The 25,490-nt window shown below is 43.3% G+C and overlaps 1 protein-coding gene across 3 annotated transcripts in view; it reads right to left on the bottom strand.

Moving 5' to 3' along the window:
• FNIP1 (folliculin interacting protein 1) overlaps positions 1-25,490 on the bottom strand; it is a 69,694-nt gene that overhangs the window by 23,150 nt on the left and 21,054 nt on the right. For 2 of the 3 annotated variants that reach the window (XM_074839052.1, XM_074839054.1), the window contains exons 2-6: positions 16,054-16,180; positions 7,099-7,242; positions 2,743-2,843; positions 2,414-2,488; positions 1,781-1,872 (exon numbers count right to left, since the gene is read on the bottom strand). In XM_074839052.1, the coding sequence (XP_074695153.1) occupies positions 1,781-1,872; positions 2,414-2,488; positions 2,743-2,843; positions 7,099-7,242; positions 16,054-16,180 (539 nt within the window). Of the gene's footprint in view, positions 1-1,780; positions 1,873-2,413; positions 2,489-2,742; positions 2,844-7,098; positions 7,243-16,053; positions 16,181-23,194; positions 24,039-25,490 lie in introns of those variants that run through there. The other variant, XM_074839053.1, reaches the window with a different exon arrangement.

Here is a 25,490-nt window from a genome sequence, read left to right as displayed (position 1 = left end):
TCACTCACTAAAAGGAAGGACATGACCAGCGCTGCTTTTTTTTTTTTTTTTAAACCGGTGTATCTAAAAAAAGCAGCTTGCAAATAGTTCCCAACCAAAACACACGGACCCTTCTCCTATCACAGGCTGGCGAGAGCCAGTGAGTCAGGAGCAGTCTCTGCTACTGAACACAGCTGTTGGAAATGCTGCAGTTACAGATTAACTTCTTTACCTACTTCCCCCATGGTTCCCTCCACGCTGAAACGGGAACTGTCAACAAACACTGTCGAACCCACCGAAAACTTGTGCAGCAAAGTTACAAAGAAAGTTTCAGCATCCTCTTCCTGCTGCACGCCCCTGCGTCGCGGTGCCTACACCTCCTGGGCAGCCCTCGGGGCTCTGCTCGGTGGGGAAGAGCCTGGCACAGACCAACGTGTGGCACTGGCTACACCTAAATCGTATCGAGTCCACGCCTAACAGTTGCGTTGGCTGCATTTGAACTTGGAGTTTAGATCACACGGGTGATACAGCAAACTTTTGCCAGGCACAAACCACAACAAAACCCTAAAAGTAGATGAAGCGAGTTGCTGTCTCTTGGATCAGGTGCCTCATTCACTCATGCACTGTGAAAAATCACAATTGAAGTCTGAGAAGAATACTATTAAGAAAATGCATCTTTTAAACTTTCTGACTTAGTAAATTCAGGAAGCATTTAATAGATAATAGGTTCTTTGAGCTTTAATTGGTTTCCTTTACAAATGGACTATTGGGAATGATTTTAATGAGGTATACAGCTTCTGAGCCTGAAAAGCATTTAAGCCCATGCTTAGGTGTAGCCTTATCAAAGTCAGTGTGAAGGAGAGAAGAAAGCACACCCAACAAGAATCAGGACCATGTCAAAGCCAGAAACCCAGCTAGAGTAACAAAGTCATCAAATTCACTCCTTACTTCCAACCCTAGAAAAGTGTATTTTACATACAGCAATATTCTGGAAAGCAAACGTAAAAAGCAGCCCCCTATTCCACTTGCTACAACAGACATTTTCTTGGAAAGTCAACCCTCTAAACCAAGGGAAAGGGAGGACGTGTTGAAGAGCTCCTCAGGCTGCTACACTGGACAACCAAGCGCTGAAGGGCAGTATCTTTACTGTCAGGTCTTCTGTCCCCAAGGGGAAAAGCCACAACCTTCCCCTCTGTTATCTAATGTCCGTGGAGCCTTCACCCCCAGCACCTCCACACAGGCCGAGAACTAAAGATCTCAGATGGTTTTTCAAGACTGCTTCACTTCCAGGGTCAGACAGAGGGAGAGAGGAGAGAATAAAAAGAAATCCCGTCCAATCTAATCAAAAACTCCAGTGCAACTGTGCAAGGTTAACTTAGACTAGTACAAAACACACGGCCACATGCACTCGGGTGGCCAGAGTACGGAGCAGAATGAAAATTATTAACGAAAATAAAACTGGGGAACTGAGCCAGGCAGAATCAATCCTGCCTCATCTGAGATATGCTGCTTAGAAAGTTCTACAGACTGTTACTTTCCAACATTTTCTGTACTTGAACTTAAGTACATAGAAATATTTCTATTATCTATTTATTTTATATACACATATACAGCTGTATATATTGAACCACTGCTAATTCCTTGAACTGTCTTTTTCTCCTCCGAATCCCACCAACATTAATTTTCTGTTAAGTCTTTGGCTTTTTTTTTTAAATTTGATTCTATTTAGAAGACTTCCATATTCTAGAATCTACGATTACTCAATTAAAAATATCAGGAAATAAAATCTGTCTGTAATTACCTATATTCCCAAGAAGTCCATTCATAATTGTGCTGTGGTCAGGCTTTAATGTATTGCTGTCTTGATTAATGAACTCAAGACTGTCCTGCAACCTGTAACAAACATAAAACATACAACAAAGCCAGTGATTTGCCTTTCAGTAGAATATAGTGTTACTTCATGATAGCCCAAACGGAACGGGCAAGGTAAGAACGCAGGCTTGCACTAGGCAAAGCTTTCACAGCCTAAGCCACGTTCTCAGGTGGGTCGATTAATACATGGAAAAATAAACATTGAACCCTCTGAAGCCAGATTTTTTTTTTTAATGTCTTTTTCTTCATCTTGGACTGAATCCTCCAACTCCAGTGTTCTGTCCTCAGCCCTTCTCCTTTGGTGGCTGCAGGTACTTTGTACCTTACGATATCAAGCACCACCATATCAGCATTAAAGGAATGGTTCATTCATTCCTTTAAAGCAAACTGATGTGAAGACAACCACGAGGGGAAGGTGAGGAGGACACTACTGACAGGATGTAACACATCAGGGAACAAGAAGTTATTTTTTCAGAGCAAGAATCTGGAGGGTCCAAAAAAAGTTTTCTGTGTTCTTACATTCACCTGCTCATGTGCAATAGACAGTTTGTAATGGACTCACGTATTCAGACTTCCGTAGATGCTGCTTCCAGTGCGAGCTGTGAAAACCTTGCTGAGCATGAGCTGAGGAGGTGAGCTAGAGGATGAAAAGGAAGATGTCAGTCAGAAACACAGTGCCAAGACAGGCTTTGCTTTCCATTTCACAACCCTTCCAATTTTATAGACCTAAACACAACGTAACAGCCTTTTGTGTCAAAAGTGACAGCACAAAAACTTTAAAGTAAACCCAGAAATTCCTTTTACTCTGCACTTGTGACTTTTAATTCATTACATACTAGCACTAAGGAGTAAGTGTTCTGAAAAGACCAGCAGCAACAAAATTAATCTTACCGGATCTGGTGAATTTTCAATGTGGAGCCTTTGTAGCTCATGGCCACAGAGCCAAACATCATCTCTCCAAGCATGTTAGCATCTGAGGAGCACCGAGAACCCTGCAAAAAAACCCCACCAACATTTGTTTTTAAAGCATTTTAGAAGCACACTTCTATTAAGGCAACATACAACTAAGGAAAAGATTATTTATTTGAAAGATAAACATGCAAAATATCTTGGTGTAGCACTGTTGAAGAGGCTAAGTCGAACAGTTCAATAAAGATAATGCTAGCATAGGAAGTGATCTTCACATTGGCTGTGAGCTAAACCATCCAACAAACCCAACCTGTCTACAGGCATCAGAGGGAAGCAGATTCAAACTGCGCTGAGTCAGGGGACCAAAAAGTTTTATAGGTGTGGTAACACGCTTTACTGAAGAAGAACCATTAAGTCTAAACCTTGTGTCTGCTTGACAAGAAGAACCACAAGTTCACTGGAGATCTTACATAGACTGTGCACTGGAGCCAAGTCGGACCAGTGCTTTCGTGACTGATTCATAACTTATCCATGGATGGTATTTTATATTCGATGCGTCTTCCCCTGGTGCTCCTGTGATGGTACCAGCAAAGAGCTGCAGCATCATGATGCCAGGCTTAAGTTGTGCAATTCCTGCTTCTCGGCTGGGGAGAGCTTGCTGTAAGGCATACTGGCTAAATACAAAGGAGGCACGTCACCATGCCGCATCACAGGCTAGATCAAACAGTGCAAACAAAAACCTAAAATTAAAAAGTTACTCAGAGCAATCAACTGGAGATGACTGCTCAGCTGACAGTCATCTTATTTGTATACTTTCAGTGACTGAGATTACTGTCCCTTTATCCAGGGCTGTTTCATCTCTAGGCTAGCAGAACATTAGTGCTGGCACTCCATTTGTGCCTTGCCCTGTAAAATTTAAAGTATCATGATGGCTCACTCATGGAGCTCAGGCAGTTCGTCGGTGAGGTACTTTGGTAGTGTGCAAGACAGCAATACATTTCCTTTGAGGTACATGACAACTAGTAACACTTCCTTGGAATAATCCTTCCAAAAGCTCCCTAAAACCAGCCACAGAAATAACCTTGTGTTTGGAAAATGCTAACTGCCGTATCTCCATATCCCTTATCCAAGCTCTGAACAACCAGGATCCTCACCCAGATTCCCTCACAGGCTTGGAATCGATCTCAGTATTTTGCCCCACGTCAGACGGTGAGCTCAGAGCACAGCCGAGGCCAGGCTGCCCACACCACTGATTCCCACCACCAGGAAGGAGCGATATGGAAGTGACCACTCGATGTTTCTGCTCAGGCGAGCCCACAGAACAAGGGCAGGAACAAGGAAATGCTAATCAGCCAAAAGGCAACACACTTACAACACTTTTCAATTTTTAGCTCTTCTCAAGCACTCTCAATTAAGATGATGGTACTTTAACAGACATACTATTAACCTCTGAAATCTGCTATCACTGCAAGGAAGACAGGGGATGACTAAAAGTAGCAACCACAGTTATAAAAATGAGGATACAATTGCAAGGTTTGTTAGTGTTTCTATGACAGGGCAAAATCTGATCATTAGCTGGGTCTCAGAGACATTTCCATCTTTCCCTCCCAGGATATCATACTGCCTAGGTGCAGCGTAGGCAGTACCGGAAAAGCTCGACTTTCAGATCAGTCAGAATGACCCAGCAGCTCCAAGGAAATATAAGCATCCGGGAAATGATAGGTCTGCCAGCGTCATGAAATCTTGAAGTAAGAACACTGCAAATTACTACAGCCAAATGTTACATGATTGTTGTTTTTAAATCTGTTGCAGATCTCCAATTGAAGGACTCATTCTGAATACATGTCAAGCCCTTGATGGTTGGTTTTGGTTTCAACTTTCTGCTGTTGTGAAAATCCAATTCTAAAGAGCTGTAGAAAAATACCTTAAGTATTGATTTTCTTTGTCAAGCAACCGAATTAAAAAAAGCAAGTGAAAATCAGCTGCTTTCAAATTTAATTATAGGGGTTTCCCTTTCCTCTGAAAGACAAAGACAAGCAATGCTGAAGGCAAAGAGTGTGATAAGATGCACCCATGGCCTGTTTCAGTCTGGCATTTCATCTACACTTAATGACAATAATTTTACCATGCACAAGAGAAGATGCACATATTTAATGCACTTAATATGAAAACACTGCTACAGCTCAACTCTTTGGGACTTTAATGCTGCAAAATAAAGGTCACTTAAGACCAAAGGAGAGTGCAATCAACTGAGGAAAGGGGTTAAATATTAAAAACTCAAACAAAAAAATAGCCAAGGAGCATCTGGCAAAAAGGGCACAACCTCCGGCACTGACAGCTTGGACACAAACCAACTCCCTAGGTCATATTTACAAGCTCACATAAAAACTGATCATAAAATACCCACAAGTGTTTGTTAGCGCTCATTAGCATATTAGAGGTAGTAAAATTTGCATGATTTGGAAATTACATTTCTGAATATATTTACAGCATTTAATATTCCACTTACTGTACATATTGTCCTAAAAATAACTAAGTACATATGTAAACTAAAAACACAGTACAGAAATAAATGTCAAATGTTGTGATCAACAAATCAGAATACACTGACAAGCAGGTACAGAGGTAACACTGGTGTCAAAATTTGCAAGTAATTGTGGGCAAGCTTAGAACTGTATTCAGCTTCATCTTAATGGGGTCACATCACATTTGTGAGGGATCTGGATAGGACATAATTAAAAATATCAAAGCCTGGAACAAAATTTCACCTTGCAATTAAAGTTGTTCATATACAGTCAAAGTGTATTTAAACTAGGAAATATAAAGGACTATTTAAAAAGCCCTATAGCATTGTATTATTTGGATTTTGGTTTTATAGCTTTAAGAAAACCAAACAAAAGAACTCACAAATACTGCAAATACACTAAGTAACTTCTGAGGTTACCAGTCACAGCAGTGAGAAGATAGGAAATGCCAGGCTGACCAGGGTCTGGTCAAACTTACTCTGGCCCTTCTGCCTACATGATACCAAATTTTACTGTGCAGTAAAGAACTCTCGTATTTATGGCTCTCTGTTCACTTGCTGGGGAAGCCTGGAAGGAGTACGGGGAACGCAGTAGATAGTTTACAACGAATGCACTGTGGAAGGCCAACTTAAGCTGAGAGTTTCTCACACACCTTCTGAGCTGCTCACATAGCCACAGATCATTTCAGTTCAACTCAGTAAGATTCTGACTAAGTGATACGTGTGAGGAAATGGGGACTTAAAAGGCAAAACTTTCCACAGCTTTAAAATATACTGTCATGCCAACCACTAAAATTAATTTCCTTTAATAACGTTGGCCATTGTTTGCACAGAGCCTGCCCAGTAGGAGAGACAATTTCTGGATAGTGGGGGGCATCATTTTTCTTGGTCACACAATTCACGAAGGAGGCTATTTTGTGCTGGAAGGAAGCTGCTGACAGAAATGTCTCTTCCTTTCATAACCGCAACTAAATGCCCTTCCAGGAAGGGAGGAATGGAAAACAGATCTTCAGCCACCTTACTAAAGCTGTGGAAAAGAGTGTGATGAGAAAGAGAAAACAAGAATACACAGCTCGCCAAATATAGCGAGAGCTAACGTGACAGCGGGAAAGTCAGCACTGAAAGGTTCTTCATTTATATCTACGGTAGATTAAGACATCAGTAGTACTGTACTTCAGAACAGGTTGTGGAGATAGCAGCTTCCCTCAAACACACAATTACTTCATTACAAAGGGTGGAAGGGCTTAGTTCTATTTTAGGGTGGCTTAATATAAAACACTTGTGATCCATGGAAGGAGAGATGACAGAAATATATCCGTGTCAGATGACTCTAGCTACTCTCATGGCCAAAATCTCTTATGTAAAACGTAACTCAATTGCACCGAACCCCTTGTTATAAAGCTGTTACACAGACTATCCCTACAGGTAGCACATTTCTCAGTTACTTTCCTAGCATTTAGCAATAAAGTAAAATAAACTACCTCATCTATACCAAGATAAGATATTTGTGCCAAGTCTGATTGTACTGAATGAGTGTTATCACCCAGGTCATAAGACAGAACAAATGCCCTGGAGAAATTGCTGCCATTCAAGACACATCCTGAGAGAACCAGCTGGTTGGTTTTAGACTTGTTCAAACCCAAAGCTACAGAATTAAACATTACTGAGTCAGAACCAAAGTCTGATTTTGACTGAAAACTGCTCTCCACCACCAGTCTCTAATTTGAAGCATTTTACAACATTCAGTACCTCACCTGCTGTTAGTATTTGACATGGGTTATCAAAAAAAGAAAAAAAAAGGAAGAGTGACTCACCTGGTATTTTGGGCATTGTTCTTTAGGATCAGAGAACGAGGAGGACGAATTGATTGAACTATCCAGGGAAGAAGAGCTGTCTCCTCCAGGCTTCAGTTGGCAACATTTCCCAAAAACTCTCACCTGAGCATCACTGCAGAGTTTCTGAAATACAGGCAACATGTGTGACTCACTAAGACCCATGACCTGAAATCACTGTTTAGCAGCACTGCACTTGCCTGTTTAGGTAAGATATTTAACAGCTGAAAGGCTTATGCCCCAGGAAAAGTTACCAGAACATGTATTAGTGTCTCTTGCAGCCTGGCTGCGCAAAACAAAGCTGAGCTGGTTTACTTCCAACTCGCCAGTAGCCAACAGGTCACTCCAACTCCATTTTCCTAAGTGGCCATCCACCTCTGAAGCTTTCCAAATGACTTTTTTAGACCCAGGATTAGAAGAAAGGATGGTTCCAAAGCCTATAAAGGAAGGATGGCAACAATAGGCCTCAGCTGTCTTCATCCTGCTCCCTGTGCCCACTGGGGTGGAGGTGACACAGCAGTGTGATGGGCACAGCCCTCCAGAGCAACGATGCCGGCCAGATCACCACAAGGAGCAGTTCACCACGTACAGGAAAACACGCTGATTAGGAATAACCGAGCAAGAACAACAGGGAATTAAAGAGAGATTCATGCTACGAGGATAAGTGGAGAGAAAAGAGACTATTTTTATAGATCTCTCCCTAGCCGTGTCTAAGTCCCCTAGTCTTTTCAAAGAGTGGCACAGAGGTGACACGTTCCTCTTGTTTTCGGTATGAGGGAACTGTGAGGCTGAAAATGGACAAAACTGAAAAACACAGTGTTACAGAGAAGCCAAAAAAGTTTCATAAAATGATGGAGAAATGGTCCATGGGGTGATTTCTGATAGAGATTCAGAAAGCATAGCAAAAAAGGGAGTTAGGAGGGCTCAGGTGGAGCTGGAACCGACATACAGGATGGGTGGGATCTGTGTCCGCTCTACACACGCAGTATTACCAGTCACTGGCACAGGAGATGCTCCACTACTGTGTCATTCAGTATTTAAAACCAGTTGCGATTTCCCCAGCGCATCTCAGCGTCCCAAGCAGAATCAGCACCCCCGTTAGCTAATGCCATTTACACCAGCTTCAGGCAGCCCTCTTCACCACTCTCGACCTATTTTTCATATACTCATTACACTTCAACCCACCCACACAAGGTTGGCGTTATTTACATTTGCTGGTGGGCAGCACTAGGAGACAGAAACAGTCAACACTGCTCAAAATTACCTACTAACTCTGCCCTACGACTTTCTTAACATTTCCTATACAATCACCAAAACAGTAATAGGAAGCTGGAAGCAAACCCTGCTGGAAGCAAGGGACAGATGGAAATACAGGAGGGCTGTTATATGCCACAGCTTCATCTCTGGACTCACAGGTCCACATCACAAGCTCCCACTTCATTCAAAAACGTAAGTGCATCTCAATTTTCAATAGCTACGATAAAAGCAAAAGGCATAAAGTGTGAAATACCCAAGGCATAGGGTGGTAATTCAAGATTCTGCTCAATAATCAGCAGTAACTGTACAAAAAGGCGAGTGCCCTCACTGCTGTGGAGGGATTTTCATCAGGGACAAGACAGGAATCCCACGCCCCCGTCCTAGGCTGCGCAGGGTACATTTTTCTTTTTTTTTTTTTTTGCCTTTTTTTGGCTATCTCTCACCCACAATTAGGGGCAGGTGACTTTTATTTGGCCATAACTGTGGGTGAGCTTTAGCAAAACAGCAGAAAATGTCAGGGATTATCGAGCTCCATGCGGCAGTCTGCACTGCTGCTCCCATTAGAGAGCTGCTGCCGCAGAAAGCCTTAAGGAAAAATGTGCAGACAAATCAGTAATTCTGTGGCAGAGGGGAAGGAAGCATTCACTACCCGCCGAGTCCTGTGCTTTCCTTGCACATACAGCCTCCCATAGTAGTATCCTCTCATTACGACATCGCAGTGAGTACGTTGAATTCATGCAATATGTAGATGTGCTAATGGCCAGTATCTGCGGCTTGAGCACAGTACACAATGGCTGGAACATGTGAATGATCATCATATGACTTCAGTAGGAACTCGTGAACTAGAATTGCATTTTATCTCTGACACAAACAACAATGTCCTCGGCTAGGCAAGCATCATGTGATAAAACCACATAAAATCCACAGGGTTACAGAAGCTTTTGCAGGCAAACCACATTTCAGCTTGCATTTTCCATCAGATGTTGAAAGTTCCTTCTAAAAAGTTACAATTATAACTAAGCTTCCTTGAGACTGTAAAGCCAGTAAATGCATTTCTACAGGTGAAAAAAATTTCTGTGCATTAAAAAAAATAAGCTAAGTTTGCAAATTACTTCCTTTTAAATAATTTCTCCTCATTATCACTGCATTTTTCTGCACAGCAGCCTTCCCCAGATCCACTGGGGAGCCTGGTATCTTGAAGTCATAGCTGCCTAATTTAAATAGCAAACTGGGAAAACGGCTGTTTGGTCTTTGCAGTGGAGTTTAATGAACCAAGACTCCTGCAAGGACTCTGTAAAGGAGGTCAGGATCTTTCAGATACCACTTTTCAGAACCTTGTGAACAGTAAATCCCTCCTAAAATACAGATGACTGATGAATTTGGGCGTTTGCTCTTTTACAGACTTAGCGTGTGCTTAAGAATCAACCTGTTGGACAGTGAGATCAAGTACCTGCAATGGCCCTCTCTCTGTGGTTTCTGACTCCAAATGTCAATGAAATTTTAGATGCTACATATCTGAAGATATTATGCATCAAAGGAGCGGGGTTACTTGCATTCCAATATAATATTCCAAAGATATTCAAGCCAGGTTTCCAACAATAAAAAGGTAACCTAATTATTTAAGAACTGTACAAGGGAAAGTTTCAAAGTTGTGGATTTTCTTTCCAAACAGACATGGTTGCCACAAATCAGCTCCCCAGGCAGAGTGCTGCTGGAGTCCTCCGAAATGCTGGCTTTTGCTGGAGAGCAGAACATCTGCTGGAAGGATGCCGCGGGCAGCTGCCGCTCCTGGCTGCCACGCTGCTCTCCCTGCTGTGGTCACACTCTTTGTTCTTTCTCTGCCAACTCGCTGCAGATACCGCCCAGCTCCAAAGACTTCCTGGCAGTCACAGTTCTTACATTAGAGGTCATCTTTTGCTGAAAGTCTTGGAGACCTATCAGGTAATGCTGGAGATAACTTAGAGTAAAATGTCTTTATAGTACAACAGGGTACAAAGAGGTTTTCTACTACAGTTCTGCTTCTGGAATCTCTTTTCTCCATCTCTATCAGCAAAGACCTTTAACTCTTTGCCCACAAGGTCTATAAATTCCTCAGAAAGTGGAAAGAACATGCCCAGTGCTGTGCACAGGAAGAGGAATTTCTGCTGGGCAAGTTTTGGTTTGGGGATAATAAGAAAGTTGAAAGGAGCCTGGTGTGTTGAACTAAATCCAGACTGTGTGCATGTGTGCTAGGGTAGTGAGCGACAGAAGGAAAGAGAAATGTCATCATATGCTTTTCTCCTTTCTACCTCTCTAACAGCAGGTGCTCAAATACCACTGTTGTGGTAGTGATAGAGAAATCTGTATTTCCAAGCAAAGTTACCACTCTTCAAGAGCTCTGTACCTCATTTCCGGAACAGGTTTTTCAGCAAAGCTGAAAAATTATTCCAAAATAGCTAAATTAACTGTTTTGCTTTATTAATACGCATTGGTCTGAATGTGTCATTAAATGTATGCATCCACCTAGGGCATGAGAGTAACTTGAACAGGCATTCATTTCTTCACTTCAAGTGCTGCTGTTAAAATCCAGGTATCTTTGTTAAAGGCAGCTGTCAAGCACTACATTCTCCCTTTACTTCCAGAGTTGTCAAGTTCCTCAGCTACTCAGAGGTCAGTGAAAGTAAAGACAACCCTATGCTCCCCCACCCCACTAGTATCCTTCTGTTTCTGTTTAGAGAGAATAAGCAGAGCTAAGAAGGTGGGACTTGGCCTCTGTGCTTGCAGCTTTAGCTGTCTGCTCAGCCTGGAAACCTGTCCACTGAGAGCCCGACAGAGACCAGAGTCTCCATTTCACACAACTCACCTAAAAGCAAAAGGCTCACTATCCAATTACTAATCCCTCAAAGCAATTTGCTGTTCAACATTTATCCAGTGCTGAAGTATATTAGAACACGTGGTTAATCCCAGCTTGTTTAAAACAGCATGCCATTTTTCTACTTTGGGATAAATATGACATTTGGAGTGAAAGAAATTGCCACAGTAGGAGATCAAGTATCATATGACCTTTCAGTTAAATTATCCCAAAGATAAAGACAACTGGGTTACATGGCAAAAGGGAATTTTTTGCTCCCCAAATCCAAGCCCACTCTTGCACCTCTAGATCTCAAATTCTGCACCCCGGGCCACTCTTCCTGTTTCGTTTCTTAAAAAAACCCAAACAAACTCTGCTTCTGAAAACCCTCTTCTGCCTCCAGGTCCTGGGAACAAGCCACTGCCCTTCTCTAATTCCTTGTCTTTCCCTCCTCCCAGCCAAACCACCCAAACTCTAGATCCCTGCTCAGCACAGTGCACAGCTTGGCTCTTCCTTTCCCTCCTCCCTCCTCCTCCTCATGGTCCCTTGACACTCCTTCCTCCCTAGACTCCACACCTTCCTCTAGGCTGATCTTTAAACTTAGAAAATCTTTTAGCTTCTTACATGTCTATCAGCACCACTCTTCAGTCAAATCCCAAATGGTGACCACTGTAAGTCACCAGTGGACAACACAAAAAGGAAAACGAGCAGTTAAACGAGGCAGCTAACCCCGGTCCCTGAACGCATTCAGCCTGCTCTGAGGAAAGCCCTGAAGCACAGTTCCCCTTCCAGCTTCTTCTTTGGTTTATTCCCCACTTCTCCCTCGTGACACCATTTCTGTGGCGTCCCTATCCCAGCCAATTGTCAACCCTCGGAGGAAAACTCCTCGTACTTCAGCTGGCCTTTGCACGCTGACATTTACGGCGACGTAACTCACGTGCTGTGCAAGGCAGCAGCACAGTAAAATACAACACAGCCTTCACTAAGGTTAGTGTGAACGCAGTGTCAAGGTTGAGAAGCCAAGCACACAGGGGTCAGGAAAGGCAGAGCCAAGGCTGAAAGCTCAGCACCGGCCAGGCCACCTGGCCCCTGCACCTTAAAAAGGAAAAGGAGCTGCTTGTCGTGCTTGATTAGAAATTCAAATCCTGTCTCACAGCTCTTGGAGGAGTGTATCTGTGTTCACACATGACTCCTGGCTTGGAAACACTGTACAAGCCAAGGGGGTGGATGTGTGCGGGACCCCCACAGCCATGAGGCACCACACGGGGAGGCAAGTGGGGCTGGGGGACGCGTGAGCAGCAGGCGGGCGGGGAGGTGTTAGTGGGAAAGGAGCAGACAAGCGCAGAAATGAGTCTACTAGTAGAAATCAGTCATAGGTCCTAACACTATCACCTGCAAACCAAGTAATACAGTCTCATTAGAAACGAGACACTTATTAGTATGACGAACAAACTCTGAAGTAACTCTCTAGAGGAGACAGTGGATCAAACCCATGAGCTTGCCCGTAGAAGTATTTTGATAGCCAAAAATCCAAGGGATGTGTATGTCTGGGTGTGGACCGAGGCTGTTTAGTAAAGGCGTCAGTAATGGCTACTTCTCATATCGCACGCTGCCCTGGTAGACTCAGTTCTGACACATTTGCTCATGACCTGTGTCACAGGGCTGGAAAGGGCAGCCACTCTCTTCTGGGATACCCTGGCAGAACCCAGACAGGGGAATTACCCAATTTTCGGATGCTCGTTGAGGCAGTGGCCTTTTGGCTCTGCTTACAGAGCCCGGCTGATCAACAGCCCATCCCCTGGGAAGCCGGGGAAGAACCTCTCCTGCTTAGCACCAAAAAAGGTATAGGACTCACAAAGGGGATCTCTCTGCCTCCCCCCATGCCAAGTGCCCACAGCTGCCCACGGCAGATCTCTGCCTGGCCTTGCTGGAAACGCCTGGCACAGCCTTCGGCCAACATTCCCGGTGCGGCGGCCGCCAGCCCTCCGAGTCACCAGACCGCTTCTCAGCTTTGCTTGCCAACTTTAACTCTAGCAAGACCTGGGGAAAACATTACTTCTCCTGCGCAATGAAAATATCTTAGTGGCCATACTGCAAACTCTCAGCTGCCTTCTGTCTGCCTCTGTGCAATAGCCACCCAAAATTCTTGTTTATCTAATATTTAGTTTTATTAAAGACAGGAAGAGGCTGATTTAATATCCAATGAAAACACAAAATCCTTATTTGTGTCGTAGTCACATTTCCCTCACAGACAATATGAACATAGTAATGCTTTAATAATTAGAGCCCAGCTTGGTGTGAGCACAAACTCTGCAGTTTTCACTCATCAAAAAGTTGGAGCCTACTGTTTTATTTCTTGAAACATCTGTGTCTGGAAAATTTTGCTCTGATGCTCCTTAAATTTTACCACCATACCTTCCCTTACAGAATTCAAATGACTGAGCCATGTTCAACCTTGGTCCACCGCACACAACTCTTGACATATATAGAGATCAGATATATGAAATAGAGCAAAGTATATCTCACCTTGCTGCAGGCACACAACTTTTAAATTATAATTGCTTTCACGTCTCATGAGCAACAGAAAATGGGTACTGAAGAGCACAGTAACATAAAGCAAACTGAAACCCTCTTGGTTCTCTGCACTGGACTGATTAGACTTCAACCAGAACAGTCTGGCCACTGCTAGGCACTCCTGCAAATTTTCCCCAGTGTTATTTGTAAATCCAGAGGTATAAATCACGTTAGGAAATGGGGGGGGGGAGATGTAGAAAGCGTTGGCTTTTGTGGGGTGGTGAACAGATATCCTTTCAGAAGGGAGAGTGCCCAGCCCACACACATCTTGCTGCAAAAGGGCAAGAGTGCCTTGGAATGTGCTTAGAGCCAAGATCTGGCTTTGTATAGGCAGGGTGTGTCTTTGTTAATGAAAATCATGATAAAGAGCGAGAAAAATAAACAATGCAATTCCTTGAAAATGGCCAGTACGTACTGCTAACTGTACAAGCCTGTACTAAGCTTGCAGCAAGCTGAGCCGAGGACTCTTCTGCACGTTTTTACCTGCATAATGTTTCTGCTATTGCAAAGTTTTGTTTTACAAGGAAAGTTTTGCCTGACATAACATTATCTGAGTGCTGCAGAAGGCAGTTATCATGGCAAGCAAATGTTTCAATATATTCTCTTTCAAAGTCTCCTAATACCACAAAAAAGAAGAAATCCATCAAGTTACTAGAGATGAGTACTGGGCATTTCAAACACCCTGGGAACAGTCTTCCTCCACCAGTCTCACATACTCATTTCACAGAGATGGTGAACACAGCTATTTACCCCCCCCCCCCCTTCCCCCTTAGCAAAGAAAAAGAAAGGACAGATTAATATGGAACTGTATTAGCTTCATTATTAGCCTTTTATTCTGTCGCTGTTGAGCTGCTACAGCCAACGATCTTTCTGAAATAAACAGTGAAGTTTGCAAGTTCGCTGGGCAAGTACAGATCTATCTTAAAGAGGTTTAAGGCTTTCAAGAAATCAATTGGAATATGGCAAGAGGATTTATACTGTACAATGTCTTTTTTACTAATGAAGTAATACTTTATAATTAATGAAGTAACAGTAATAAGCATAGCCAGCAATTCGTACCAATAAACCACTTCTAAAGATCTCTTGTCTTTAAAAACCTGTTTTCCTGGCAAGAACGCCTAGAAGAACAGGAATTTTTAAGTTATAAAGCCATTCTAGCAAGTTAAAATTAAAAAGAAAGATGCGTTTTTTTCAACATTTGTGAAGCTTGCTTTGCTTCACAAATTCTGGGAAACTGGGATCTTGATTCATGGCTATAAAAGCACTAGAGGAAGCGATGGAGAAGCCTGGAAGTTAGTGCCTGATGAGACACAAAGTGACTCCCCGAGGTGAGGACACGTGCACATAGGAAGCACTCAGGACCAGGACGAGAAGCACCAGGCTGGCAGCATTCAGCAATAGGCCAGAAGAGTTTTCAAAGCTGGATGAAGAATCCTCTGGCTGTACTCCAATACCCAACATGAAAACCAGGGCTTGGGGGTAATAATGTTATTTTGTGTGCTCCTGCTTACAGAACTTAGTAGGTCCTATGGGTAAAAGCAACTGGGATCATAAATTTCAGTTCACACGGTGCTTTCTGCTTTCAGAGCTTAAAATGGTTTGCAACTGTTTTTAGAGATGGTGAAAAGAAAGTTCAAAGCAGTGAAATAAGTTGTCCAACCTCACACAACCACTTACAATAGCACTGCGGCTAGAAATTAATCTTCTGGCCAGAGCCCTCAGAAGGAAGTATCCTCATCTGACTGCATCCATTTACCGTTTCAATTAATAGATTACCATGCAGACCATGCCAAAAGGAAAAACAGAGGAAAAGTTTTCAAGTAACTTTGTGGGGAAAAAAAAAACTTGTCAGCAAAGCATAGAAACGATTGGCAAAAGCAAACCAAACAGGACACAAGAGGACACGGACTGGGAGGACCTTCCCATTAAGAACGCAGACCCCACCATGGCATAAAAGCACAGGCCATAAATACCAGTTCATGCCCTGCCTCAGCCCCCCAGCAGCGCCTGCTGCAGCCCCAGGAAGGAATCCTCCTCTCTGAAAGGGCAGAAAGTAGACAAGCTCAGGAATAAAGAGATCACTATGGTATTTAAAGCTTTTTAGAGTGAAAGCACTGAAGCCTGAATAATTTGCAACTTAACAGGCATTTAAATATAGTCCTGCATATAACCGACGTTTAAACGTTAATGTGAATAAACCAGAACATTTGTGATTTATCAACCTTGCCATTTTAAAAAATATAGACTAGAACCACGTAAATTAGTAAAATACTCACCGAGACCGAAACATCCTCTATTTTTCTTTTAGCACTGGAATCAAATAAGACATTCCGTCCTCTTCTTTCGCAGTCCTGATACACAATCAGTCGGATCTGACTTGGGTCAAACTCCGGCAAAGGCCAGCTTGAATGAAAAAATAGAAGAGCAGAAGGATCAATTACCACAACTCTTTATTACACGGTTCTTGCTACACTATCTGTATATACAACTTTGTTAAAACATAAAGTCGAGCAAATGCAATGCCATTTCATCAAAGCCTTTGATCCTGTAGCCAGAACTATGCCTTTTGTTTTTTTCTTTCCCCTGCACTTGCCAAATTACACTGGCATAAACAGCACCAATCCGCTACGGCCGTGTACAATGATGTGCGCAGCATTACTAGCTCTTGTGCTCTGTCTTATGATATTTAATCTTTTCTTCAAGTTCCAGCTTTCTGACATCAAAGTCATAGCAGAACTCAGCTTTTGTGTTTAAAGGGAAAAAAAAAAAAAATGTCTCCATCATTGCAAGCAGTAGCTTGAAAGCATTCACAATTCAAAAGCAAAAAGAAAAAAGGTATCTATTCACACTGGCCTCTCCCTTAAGTTATGAATTTCTGCATTTGCAGACATGGGTTTTCAGCCTCATGGCTTGATGCAAAGTACCTTTCCTCCCCTTCTTCAGGTTCCACAAGCACTGTAGTAACATACGTGTACAGACCTAACCGCAGCGTTATAGACTACAACACTCACACCAATCGATACGCTTTGATGCTGGGGAAGAGAGAACCATGTGTAGCTTGGTCCTGGCTATATACTCAGGTCCTCGCTACATTCAGACTTAGAAATAATCTCCACTTAAGCCACTGTGCTTCAAGGCCATGCTGGTGCGTGGGTCAGCAGAACACACATGGCAGTGCTCTTCTAACACAGCGATTCCCAAACTGGTTTTGCAGGCAATAACAAGGAAAGGAGCTTTCCTGGGCCTCTGCCTTCCCTGGTGCCACCGACTGCAGTGGGGCTGTGCAAAGGGAGAACTTGCAGGGCTTAGGCTTGAACACCATTGCATAATCTTGCCTTTACAGGTGCTTTGTAGCCATTATCTTAAATTTCCATCTTAAAAGGCCAGCCATCGCTTTAAAGCCCAGCAAGCATTGTTGCCCATGAGCTTGGGAATCCATTTTCACCAATACCTTCTCAGTTCTTGGAAGATAGGCAACAAGACGCCTGCTTTATCCACGAAGCCAACAGGAATCATCTTTCAGCTAGTTACGAGCCATTTCCTAGATCAAGTGAAATTCTATCTTCCTTATCCTTGGCTTTTAGGCAGGCAGCATTAGCATGAAACCTCAAGAAGTGAGAAACAAGGCCCTGGAACTTTCCAGCCATTAATGAAGGATACAGGCTCCCAGTTTACAAGGAGCTGTACATTTATTTCAGCAAAAAGACACCCGTAAGTGATAATATGGATTAAAGTAAATCTGGCATGCTAGACTCCAAGACTATGGTGAATTTTCCTCTCCTCTGTCCCTCTAATTCACCAACCAAAAGCTTTCCTTCTCTGTGCCCATGCTTTATGTGATTGTTAACGACGATTTAGAACCCAACAACTTCTATAACAGGGCAGGGCAGAGAGTCAATTCAATCCCTAAAGCCATGGTTACCTATCAGAAGTTTTTAAGACTATCCAATATAGATTCACAGGCTTTACAACTAGTGTAGTCCCAGTGAGGTGAAACTAAGCACCAAGACATACAGTTACTCTGTCTCTTGAGAGAGGAAATCCATTTCCTAATCTGCTCAGCCCCACCATTTAGCAACAGGAGAGAAAAACAGAAGCTGCAGAGAAGATAGTGCGCAACAAATGTCAAAAGCCACTTATTACAAGAAAAAAGGCTTGAGCAACTTGAAACTGAAATAACTTGATGTCTAGATTTGGGGGCAAAGTGCCGCATACCCTCTCTGGTGGGGCACCTAAAGCCAAGCACCGTCCAGAGGGACATGCCCACACAAAGAGCAGACTGCAAACGGAGAAAATTCCGTACCAAAAACCAAGCACACTGACAAACTCAGAGCAGAGCTTACATTTAGCGGGGGCTCTGCTAATGAGCCCCATCTTGCATTTCAGGAAGTGTAAAAAACCAAAATCCGTATTGTTTGATGCATCTTTGGAGTGTTCTCAACTGAGAGGCTCAAAGGCACTAGAGCTGCGAGTGGTTACTTCGAAGAGCCTGCCTTGAGGAGAGGTGAGGAGGCAAGGGAGACCACTGGATAAAGCGGCTTCCTGGAGGAACCATCTCCTTATATTTAAGCGAAATCAATGGAAGTCTGAAAACTAATTTTGTTTCCAGATAGGCCACGGTGGTTTCTACAAAGAAACAGTATGTGACAATAACAATGAACTGCTTGCCAAAAAGGTGCTATCGCTTGCTCCACCCTTGCAATGCAGTTGATTTTCCTTCACACTCAGACAAAAGCATGTCTTCCATTACCTAGTACTTTTGATATTTGACTTTGAAATTACTGGCAAAGAAGGGCAGTAGCTGTTCCAGATCTTAGGAAAGTCTACTTATAAAAAGCTCCAAGAGCAGATTACACACCGAGAGGAGAGAAAGCTAAATATAAAACTCTTGCTGTATTCGGAAACATATTTGATCAAGGTAACAAGAGCTTGTTTACTTCTCAGCTTCTTCACATGACATTTTAACTTTCTCTAGACAAGCATTAAGTAGATATTATCCATTATAATTTGTGATAATTCCAAATAAGTGTTATCTCTGTTACATAATAGAGTCCTTAAGCACATTTCAGCCTTGCAAAAACATTCCCTGGCAATAGCGGGCCACTTCCCAAACCAGAAGAAACTTTAAGAGAGCTGGGGGAAAGTTCATTTAGACAGACAGTAAACAGAGGCAGACTGGCACCCCCGACTACCCCCCCCACCTCCCAGCCAGGCACATTTTTCTGGAGGAAGCAGGAGACAGAGTAGCCTTGCTGTTGCTGTCAGCAGCTTTAAAGTACCGTTAAGCTTGATATCTGGATAGATTATCCCCAGAAACGTACAAATTCCTGTGTGCAATACGCTGGGCAGGTTCTCAAAACAAATGTAACAGGGCAATGCTCCAGCGCTGCTCTTCAGCCGGATGAAAACTGACCTAGATCTTCTGAATATAATTAGTTCTGTTTATAAATGGAAACTAACTTTGACATTTAACTGATGTTTTCTTGAGATTCGTATAGGAAAACCAGGAGATGTAGAATTAAATGTTCTAGCAATGTTAATGCAAGGTGAGTCTCCATCTCACACACTGTTCTAGAAATCTCTTAATGAGGACTTTTTCGTGTGTGACCCACCTACCACTCTTTGATCTTTCTTTGAAACTGATTATATTTAAAGAAACCAAACCCAGAACAAACAAACAAACAGAAAAAAACACCACCAAGAGAACCCCAACAATCTTTTCACCGCTGACAGTGTTTGTGACTTTACCACACAGTTAGTGCTGTGAGTTCACGCATCAAGCAAGAGAAAAAATAGTGATCAATTATTTCTGAGCCGGACACCAGTCCCGTGGAGATCTCCACCACCCAGACAGTAATTCCTCTAGAATGAGACGTTCAGAAACATCTATATGAATAGAACAGTGTAGAAATCATTGATGTATAAATACTGTGTGAGATATTTCAGAAATAAATCTCATAAAACCAGATCTCACACAATCACAGACCGGTTGAGGCTGGAAGGGACCGCTCGAGGTCATCTGGTCTGACCCCCCCGCACGGATACAAGTACAAAGCACAGAAGAAGGGAATTATTTGGGATGGAAAGGCAAACTTCCACATGAATAATGATGGAATTATTAAAAACTACTAATAGTGAAATCAAGGCCTGAAAAATGATATTTTAATGCATGTTCACACTTAAGCCGTACCACTGTTCAGCTCTTCTCTTTCGCCCGTTTTGTTTTCCTGCCTTTGTTACCTTCAACCACTAGGAATATTACTTGTAGGTTACATTTACAGATCCATTACACGCTTCCTGACACCTGTACTGCGAGTTGCACAGCAATCCAGAACTCCAAATGCTCTCCAAGGATGGATTTTCTCACGTATCTAATTCCTGGAGTTTATTACTGCCATAGACATTTCTCAGCAAGAGGCAACTGAATGGCTTTAAATCGGTATCATTACACTCTGTGCAAGTTTTAATAGATGAAACGACAGACAGAAATCCTTCATTACCACTCTACCAATTAAAATACAAGATTTTCCCCTGTAATTGAAATCAAGTACATTCCTTCCTCCTTGTTTCCACTACAACACTAACAGCACTTCTGCATTACAGTAAAGGTTTAGCTTAATACTATTTTCTCCTCTTGCCTGAGACTTTACTTTTAAAACTATTTTATATTAACACAGCTTAGATAGTATCCAATTACTTTTTAATAATTAACACAGGTATTTTAGAAGTCTTAAAAGCAACTGAAGCAGACTGATGAAGATGTTAAGCTGGTAGGAACTGTAAAAGAGTTTGCTAAAAAGTAAAGTTGCTCAAAACCAGAACATGACTAATCATTGAAAAGGTAAGTTGAAACTATCAGTCAAACTATTGTTTTCCTACATCATAGTTATAAAAACTGCCTGGTGATGAATCACTTTGAACTATTTTTAAAGGCATCTACGTAAATGATATTTATAGTTTATGCTAGCTTATCTGTTCTGCGTGTTTTTCGTGTTAGCACCTTTTCGAAAGGCTGACAGGAACAGCCAGGGCAGAGCAGACAGCAGGTCCACCTTGCCCCACGTCCTCCGCGCGGAGGGAAACGCTTTCCTTCACTCCTATTAGCTGAGCATCCGAACAGAGCCACAGGGATCCCCAGGGCTTATCTCCAACTCCTGCAGATGATACTCTTCATCTATTGCTGTTGTTACGGTGGTGCTCAGACCCAGCCAACTTCTCCACAAGCGTTGAACAGACTGTCCCTGTCTTGAAGAGTTTACGTTGTAAATGTGAGACCGTTCCACCGGGTGCACTGGGATATTTCAGCTCCACGTTCCGCGGAGATGTACATCCATGTGGAAGCACGCTCACCTGCACATATACAGCCCAGCAGTAGCTAGGATCCTGCGGTTGCTTTGTTACAGGGAAGGGTGATCAGAAGCAGGACAACGGTCCTTGCCTAGTCCCAGCATCATATCACACACGTCTCACCCTGACTGAGGTGCCTTTTCCAGCAAGGGATTCCTTTCTCCTCCCCAAATTCCTCTGCACATTTCAATTATCTGTTACCGCTTTTTTTTTTTCTTTTGGCTTTGAGAAGATACAACAAAAGTTGAGTATATAGGACACATGGGGAGGGTATTGTACGTATTTAAATTCCTTTGTACTGCAAGCCAATAATTCACTTCTTATTTGACCGTTATTGTACAAAGACAGCTGTGTAGACCTTTCTGAAAGCGCACAGCTAATTTGGAAGCAATGAAAACAGCAATGTACGGCATGTTAACGATGCTTCCAGCTTTGGAAGACCATCCATTAGCTTTTTTTTAAAGAGGCACGGGCAGGTTATTTGTTTTTTTAATAACAACACCTGAAACACAAACTAACTTGGTCAGGATTGACACGATAAGGATGATCCAGACTGCGTCGCCATTTGCAAAGCTGGTGTTTTCAGCAAGTGATTGCATTTAAATGCTAGTGACATAACGTGACCGTAAGGCTGCGAGGGGGAAGAAGATCCCTAAACTAGAGAAACCACGGGGCCTATACTTAGAAAAAATTTTGCAAGATAATTGTCTTTACAAGAGTTGAGGTCACTTCAGGGTTGTGTGACTGTTGTGGTGAATGCCTGCTGATTCTGCAGAGAAAACCGGCATTTGTGACTTGACCAGGGCCACGGAGGGAGCCCGTGACGACTGACTGCGAAGGAGTTTACCCAGCGCTCCGGGCGACGCTGCCCTCCATCACTCTGCCCTCAGCTGGGCTTTTGCAGAAGTCAAGGGTAGCTTGAAGAACTGATAGACAGTGGCTCCTCTCAGGGACAACCACTTAAGATGCAGGAGTGCTTGCAGTGGTTACATTTTTAAGGTTTACCACAAGGAAATAATGTTTCTTTTAAAAAAAAAAAAATTCAGGCCACCCCCTTTTCATTTCTTGAAGGAGGGCGACACGTCCACAGGCACTGCAGCGCTGTAGAGGTCAGCCCCGTGCTACATCTATAAATCTCTCCTGTTCATTTACCAGCTTAGCAATCCTCACCTTGAATAGCTGCACTACTTGAGCTCCAGGAAACTTCTGCTGCTTATACTAAGCACACATTGTACACTAGAACATATTCAGTCAGCCAGATATTTCACACTCGGTATAATAAACTTGGACCTAAACTTCAATTGGATTCCAAGGTCCCTGGCTCTGTCCAATTCTTTAACTGTATATGAAGCTGACTTCAGTTTGTTTTCATTTTTTTTCTCCCCTCTACTAAGTCACTTGGCTCTCATTAAGATACCTGATTTATACTCTAAAGTCCAATACATGAGCCAGATGTCTCTCTACAAGCAAAAAACCATAATATATACAGGTTAGGTGCAGTCTAGTCAACACATTAATCATAATCTGGAGTGTGATATTGAAAATAAGTAGGTTGGAAGGTTTAGTTAAAGACGTGTAGCATGTTGAGTAACTTTGCAATTTACACAGCTTCAGAATTTACAATTAGTAATTTCATAGAGTATTTCTGGGACTACTTCATGTACGTCATTTCAAAAAGTACCTGTTCAGCTTTTAGCTGATTTAAGCACATATATGCACGCAAACATACGCACATACACACACAAGCTCCGTGCTCTTTTGAAATGCCTGTGTTAATAAAAACCACACACAAACAAGACACAGCTCCTTTCAGCTAAACTCACCAGCACTGAACACAATGTTTACATTATTCAAGTAGACTGCACTTCCCTTTGCAAAATTACAACAGATAGAACCAATCCAGGGAAAAAAATACCTTTGTGCCATTTAGCATATAATTGTAAGAAGAATCATAAAAAAATGAAATCTCCAAGAGCTTCACACCTCTGGGAAAGAAATACTTTCATCACAGTGAAAATATTAAGCTTTCAAATAATTAAAATAATCTCAAGAACTGTGCAGTGACCGTACCTGGGAAGCATCTTTGTCCCCCGAGCAGTTCCACTTTTCAAAATCCCTATAAACTCCTGTTGTGCCCGGCTGCCAACTCAGGTTAATAATAGCAATGAGCCATATTCATCCAAAACCACAAGACTGTCAGGTGACATATCAAGAGGTCTGAATTTAACTCAAACAAAAGACTCTCCATGCTGCAATGCAAAAGGCTTAATCCTAGCAACAGGATCACAAAAGCCACCTTAAAGAAAGCAGTTCGCTGAGGCGCAATATAGGCGTTTGCACGAGGCTGCGTTTGCACTGCCCTGGAGTTTCATAACCCAAATCCTGCCCCTCCATTCTGTTGCACAGCCCGGGATTTCTGCTCGAGTAAATAATCGCCCGTCTTCCCCACTCCTTTGTCTCTTCCAGTGTATCGCTGCCGAGGAGATCAATCTAATTCATCGGAAAGCTAAGCGCTGCTTTGGCAGCCGCCGGAGCGTACATGTCAGTCCCATCTATCCTCCTCCTCTAGCGAACGCGAGCGGAGTTGAGTCTCATGACCCAAGTCCCCTGGCAACTGTGGCCGCCGTCCTGCACCTCCACGAGCTGCGACCGTCGGGAATTCAGCCTGCTCGGAGAAGGATCACAGAATCATAGTAGAAGGAAGAGGGAGGCGGGGTGGGGGGGGTGGGGGGTGCAAAAGCAACGCGGCCTCCTTCCAGACTGCACCCCCAGCCTTTACATTCCTGGAAGCGCCGGGATGCTTGTGCTGGAGCCCGGGAGAGCAGGGGCCGAGGGGTGGAAAAGCGAGCGCTGACAGCCATCATGTGACCCAGCTGTCAGCGCGTGCCACCTGGAGCCGCCATCCGCCGCCATCCGCCGCCCCCCGTGCACCATTCCACCCGCGAAATAAAGGCCTTTAAACGTTTAACTGTACGGGGGGCTCGTTGGCGTGCGTGTGGGAAGGGGGAAGAGGTGCCCACGGCTGCCAACGTCGGCTGGCCGCCTTGGCATCGCTGGTTCTCGGCTCTTCAGCGTGTCGGCAGGCTGAGCAAAACCCGCTCTGTTCCACCGATCACAGCGGCGCCCACTCCCCCTCCCCATCAGCTCCTATAAGAACAAAGAAAGCACTGTATGCCCTGTAAGGGCTCATTAATATTACAAGTGAAGCATCAGGAACATGCAAGACTATTGGACAGCAATATATAGTGGGTTGGGTTGGTTTTTTTTTGGGGGGGGGGGGGCAGGGGAGATGCGAAATAATGCCCACAAAGAAATCCTGACCAACCTGATAGCTGTAAACAAGGTTTCATGATTGCTCTTGCAGTGACCCAGGCTGGGCTAGGAAGGCTGCCCGGTACATCACAAAAGCAAAGAGCTTGCTATTTAAAGAACTTTTTTCTCTAAGTTGTGGGGGAGGAGCGAGAGAGATGGACAGGGAAGTGAGGAAGGAACCGGGCATCCAAAAAAGCAATGTACGTTAAAAGCCATCAAGTACTGTCACAGGCATATGTAGGGCTAATCATTCATACTATTAATTTTGTATTATCTTTGGGCAAAGATCAAGAAAGATATATAGGCAGGAGACTGTAGCATCACAGCTCCTACTTCAGGTTTTTCAGTGTCTGAAAACCTACAGGTTTTGCCAATATTTCAAATACGAAGGCAGCAAAAATCCATTATATCACCAGGATTTCCTGCTCCACTGTATCCCACAACACAAAGATCAGGGCTGTCGATGATTCCCGTATCATAGAATCGTTTGGGTTGGAAGGAACCCTTAAAGGTCTTCTCTATCACAAAGTGTGTGAGCTGATGCACTCGTTCATGGGCTCTGGAGCCCAAGACCCAACAATCCCAACAGCCTGGATGATGTTTTGCCCTCCAGGACATGTTCCACCAGAGAACACCAAGTTCCCTCTTCTGCTACACGTCTCCTGGACTAAATTCAGGGAGAAATCCTGAATCTATTGACACAACAGCAGTTTTGCTGCTCACATACAGGAAGGTAATATTTTTATGCCTGGTGCTGGGCAAGTGTTTTGACATAGAAGCAGACAAACTAAGAGGCAGACACTTACTTGGTTCCAAATCCAAAACCATTACCTTTTGTGATCATAAATATAGGAAATTTCTCATTTAGAAATGAAGAGTTGAGGTCCTGACCCCACACAGACGTACATCACAGACTTGGCTTTTCATATGTGACTAGTGCCAGGGAATTCAATGGAATTACTCACAGGAGCAAAATTGGGCACGTGCTGTTTACAGGACCTGTGCCTTAAAACCAAAGCTTGCCTCTAAAGCTTAAAATGCCAAGCCTTGGGAC

The sequence above is a fragment of the Strix aluco genome, chromosome 13 (genome assembly GCF_031877795.1).
Source record: "Strix aluco isolate bStrAlu1 chromosome 13, bStrAlu1.hap1, whole genome shotgun sequence".
Lineage (NCBI taxonomy): Eukaryota > Metazoa > Chordata > Aves > Strigiformes > Strigidae > Strix > Strix aluco.
Note: the sequence above shows the minus strand (reverse complement) of the source record. Positions and strands in the feature narration are given on the sequence as shown.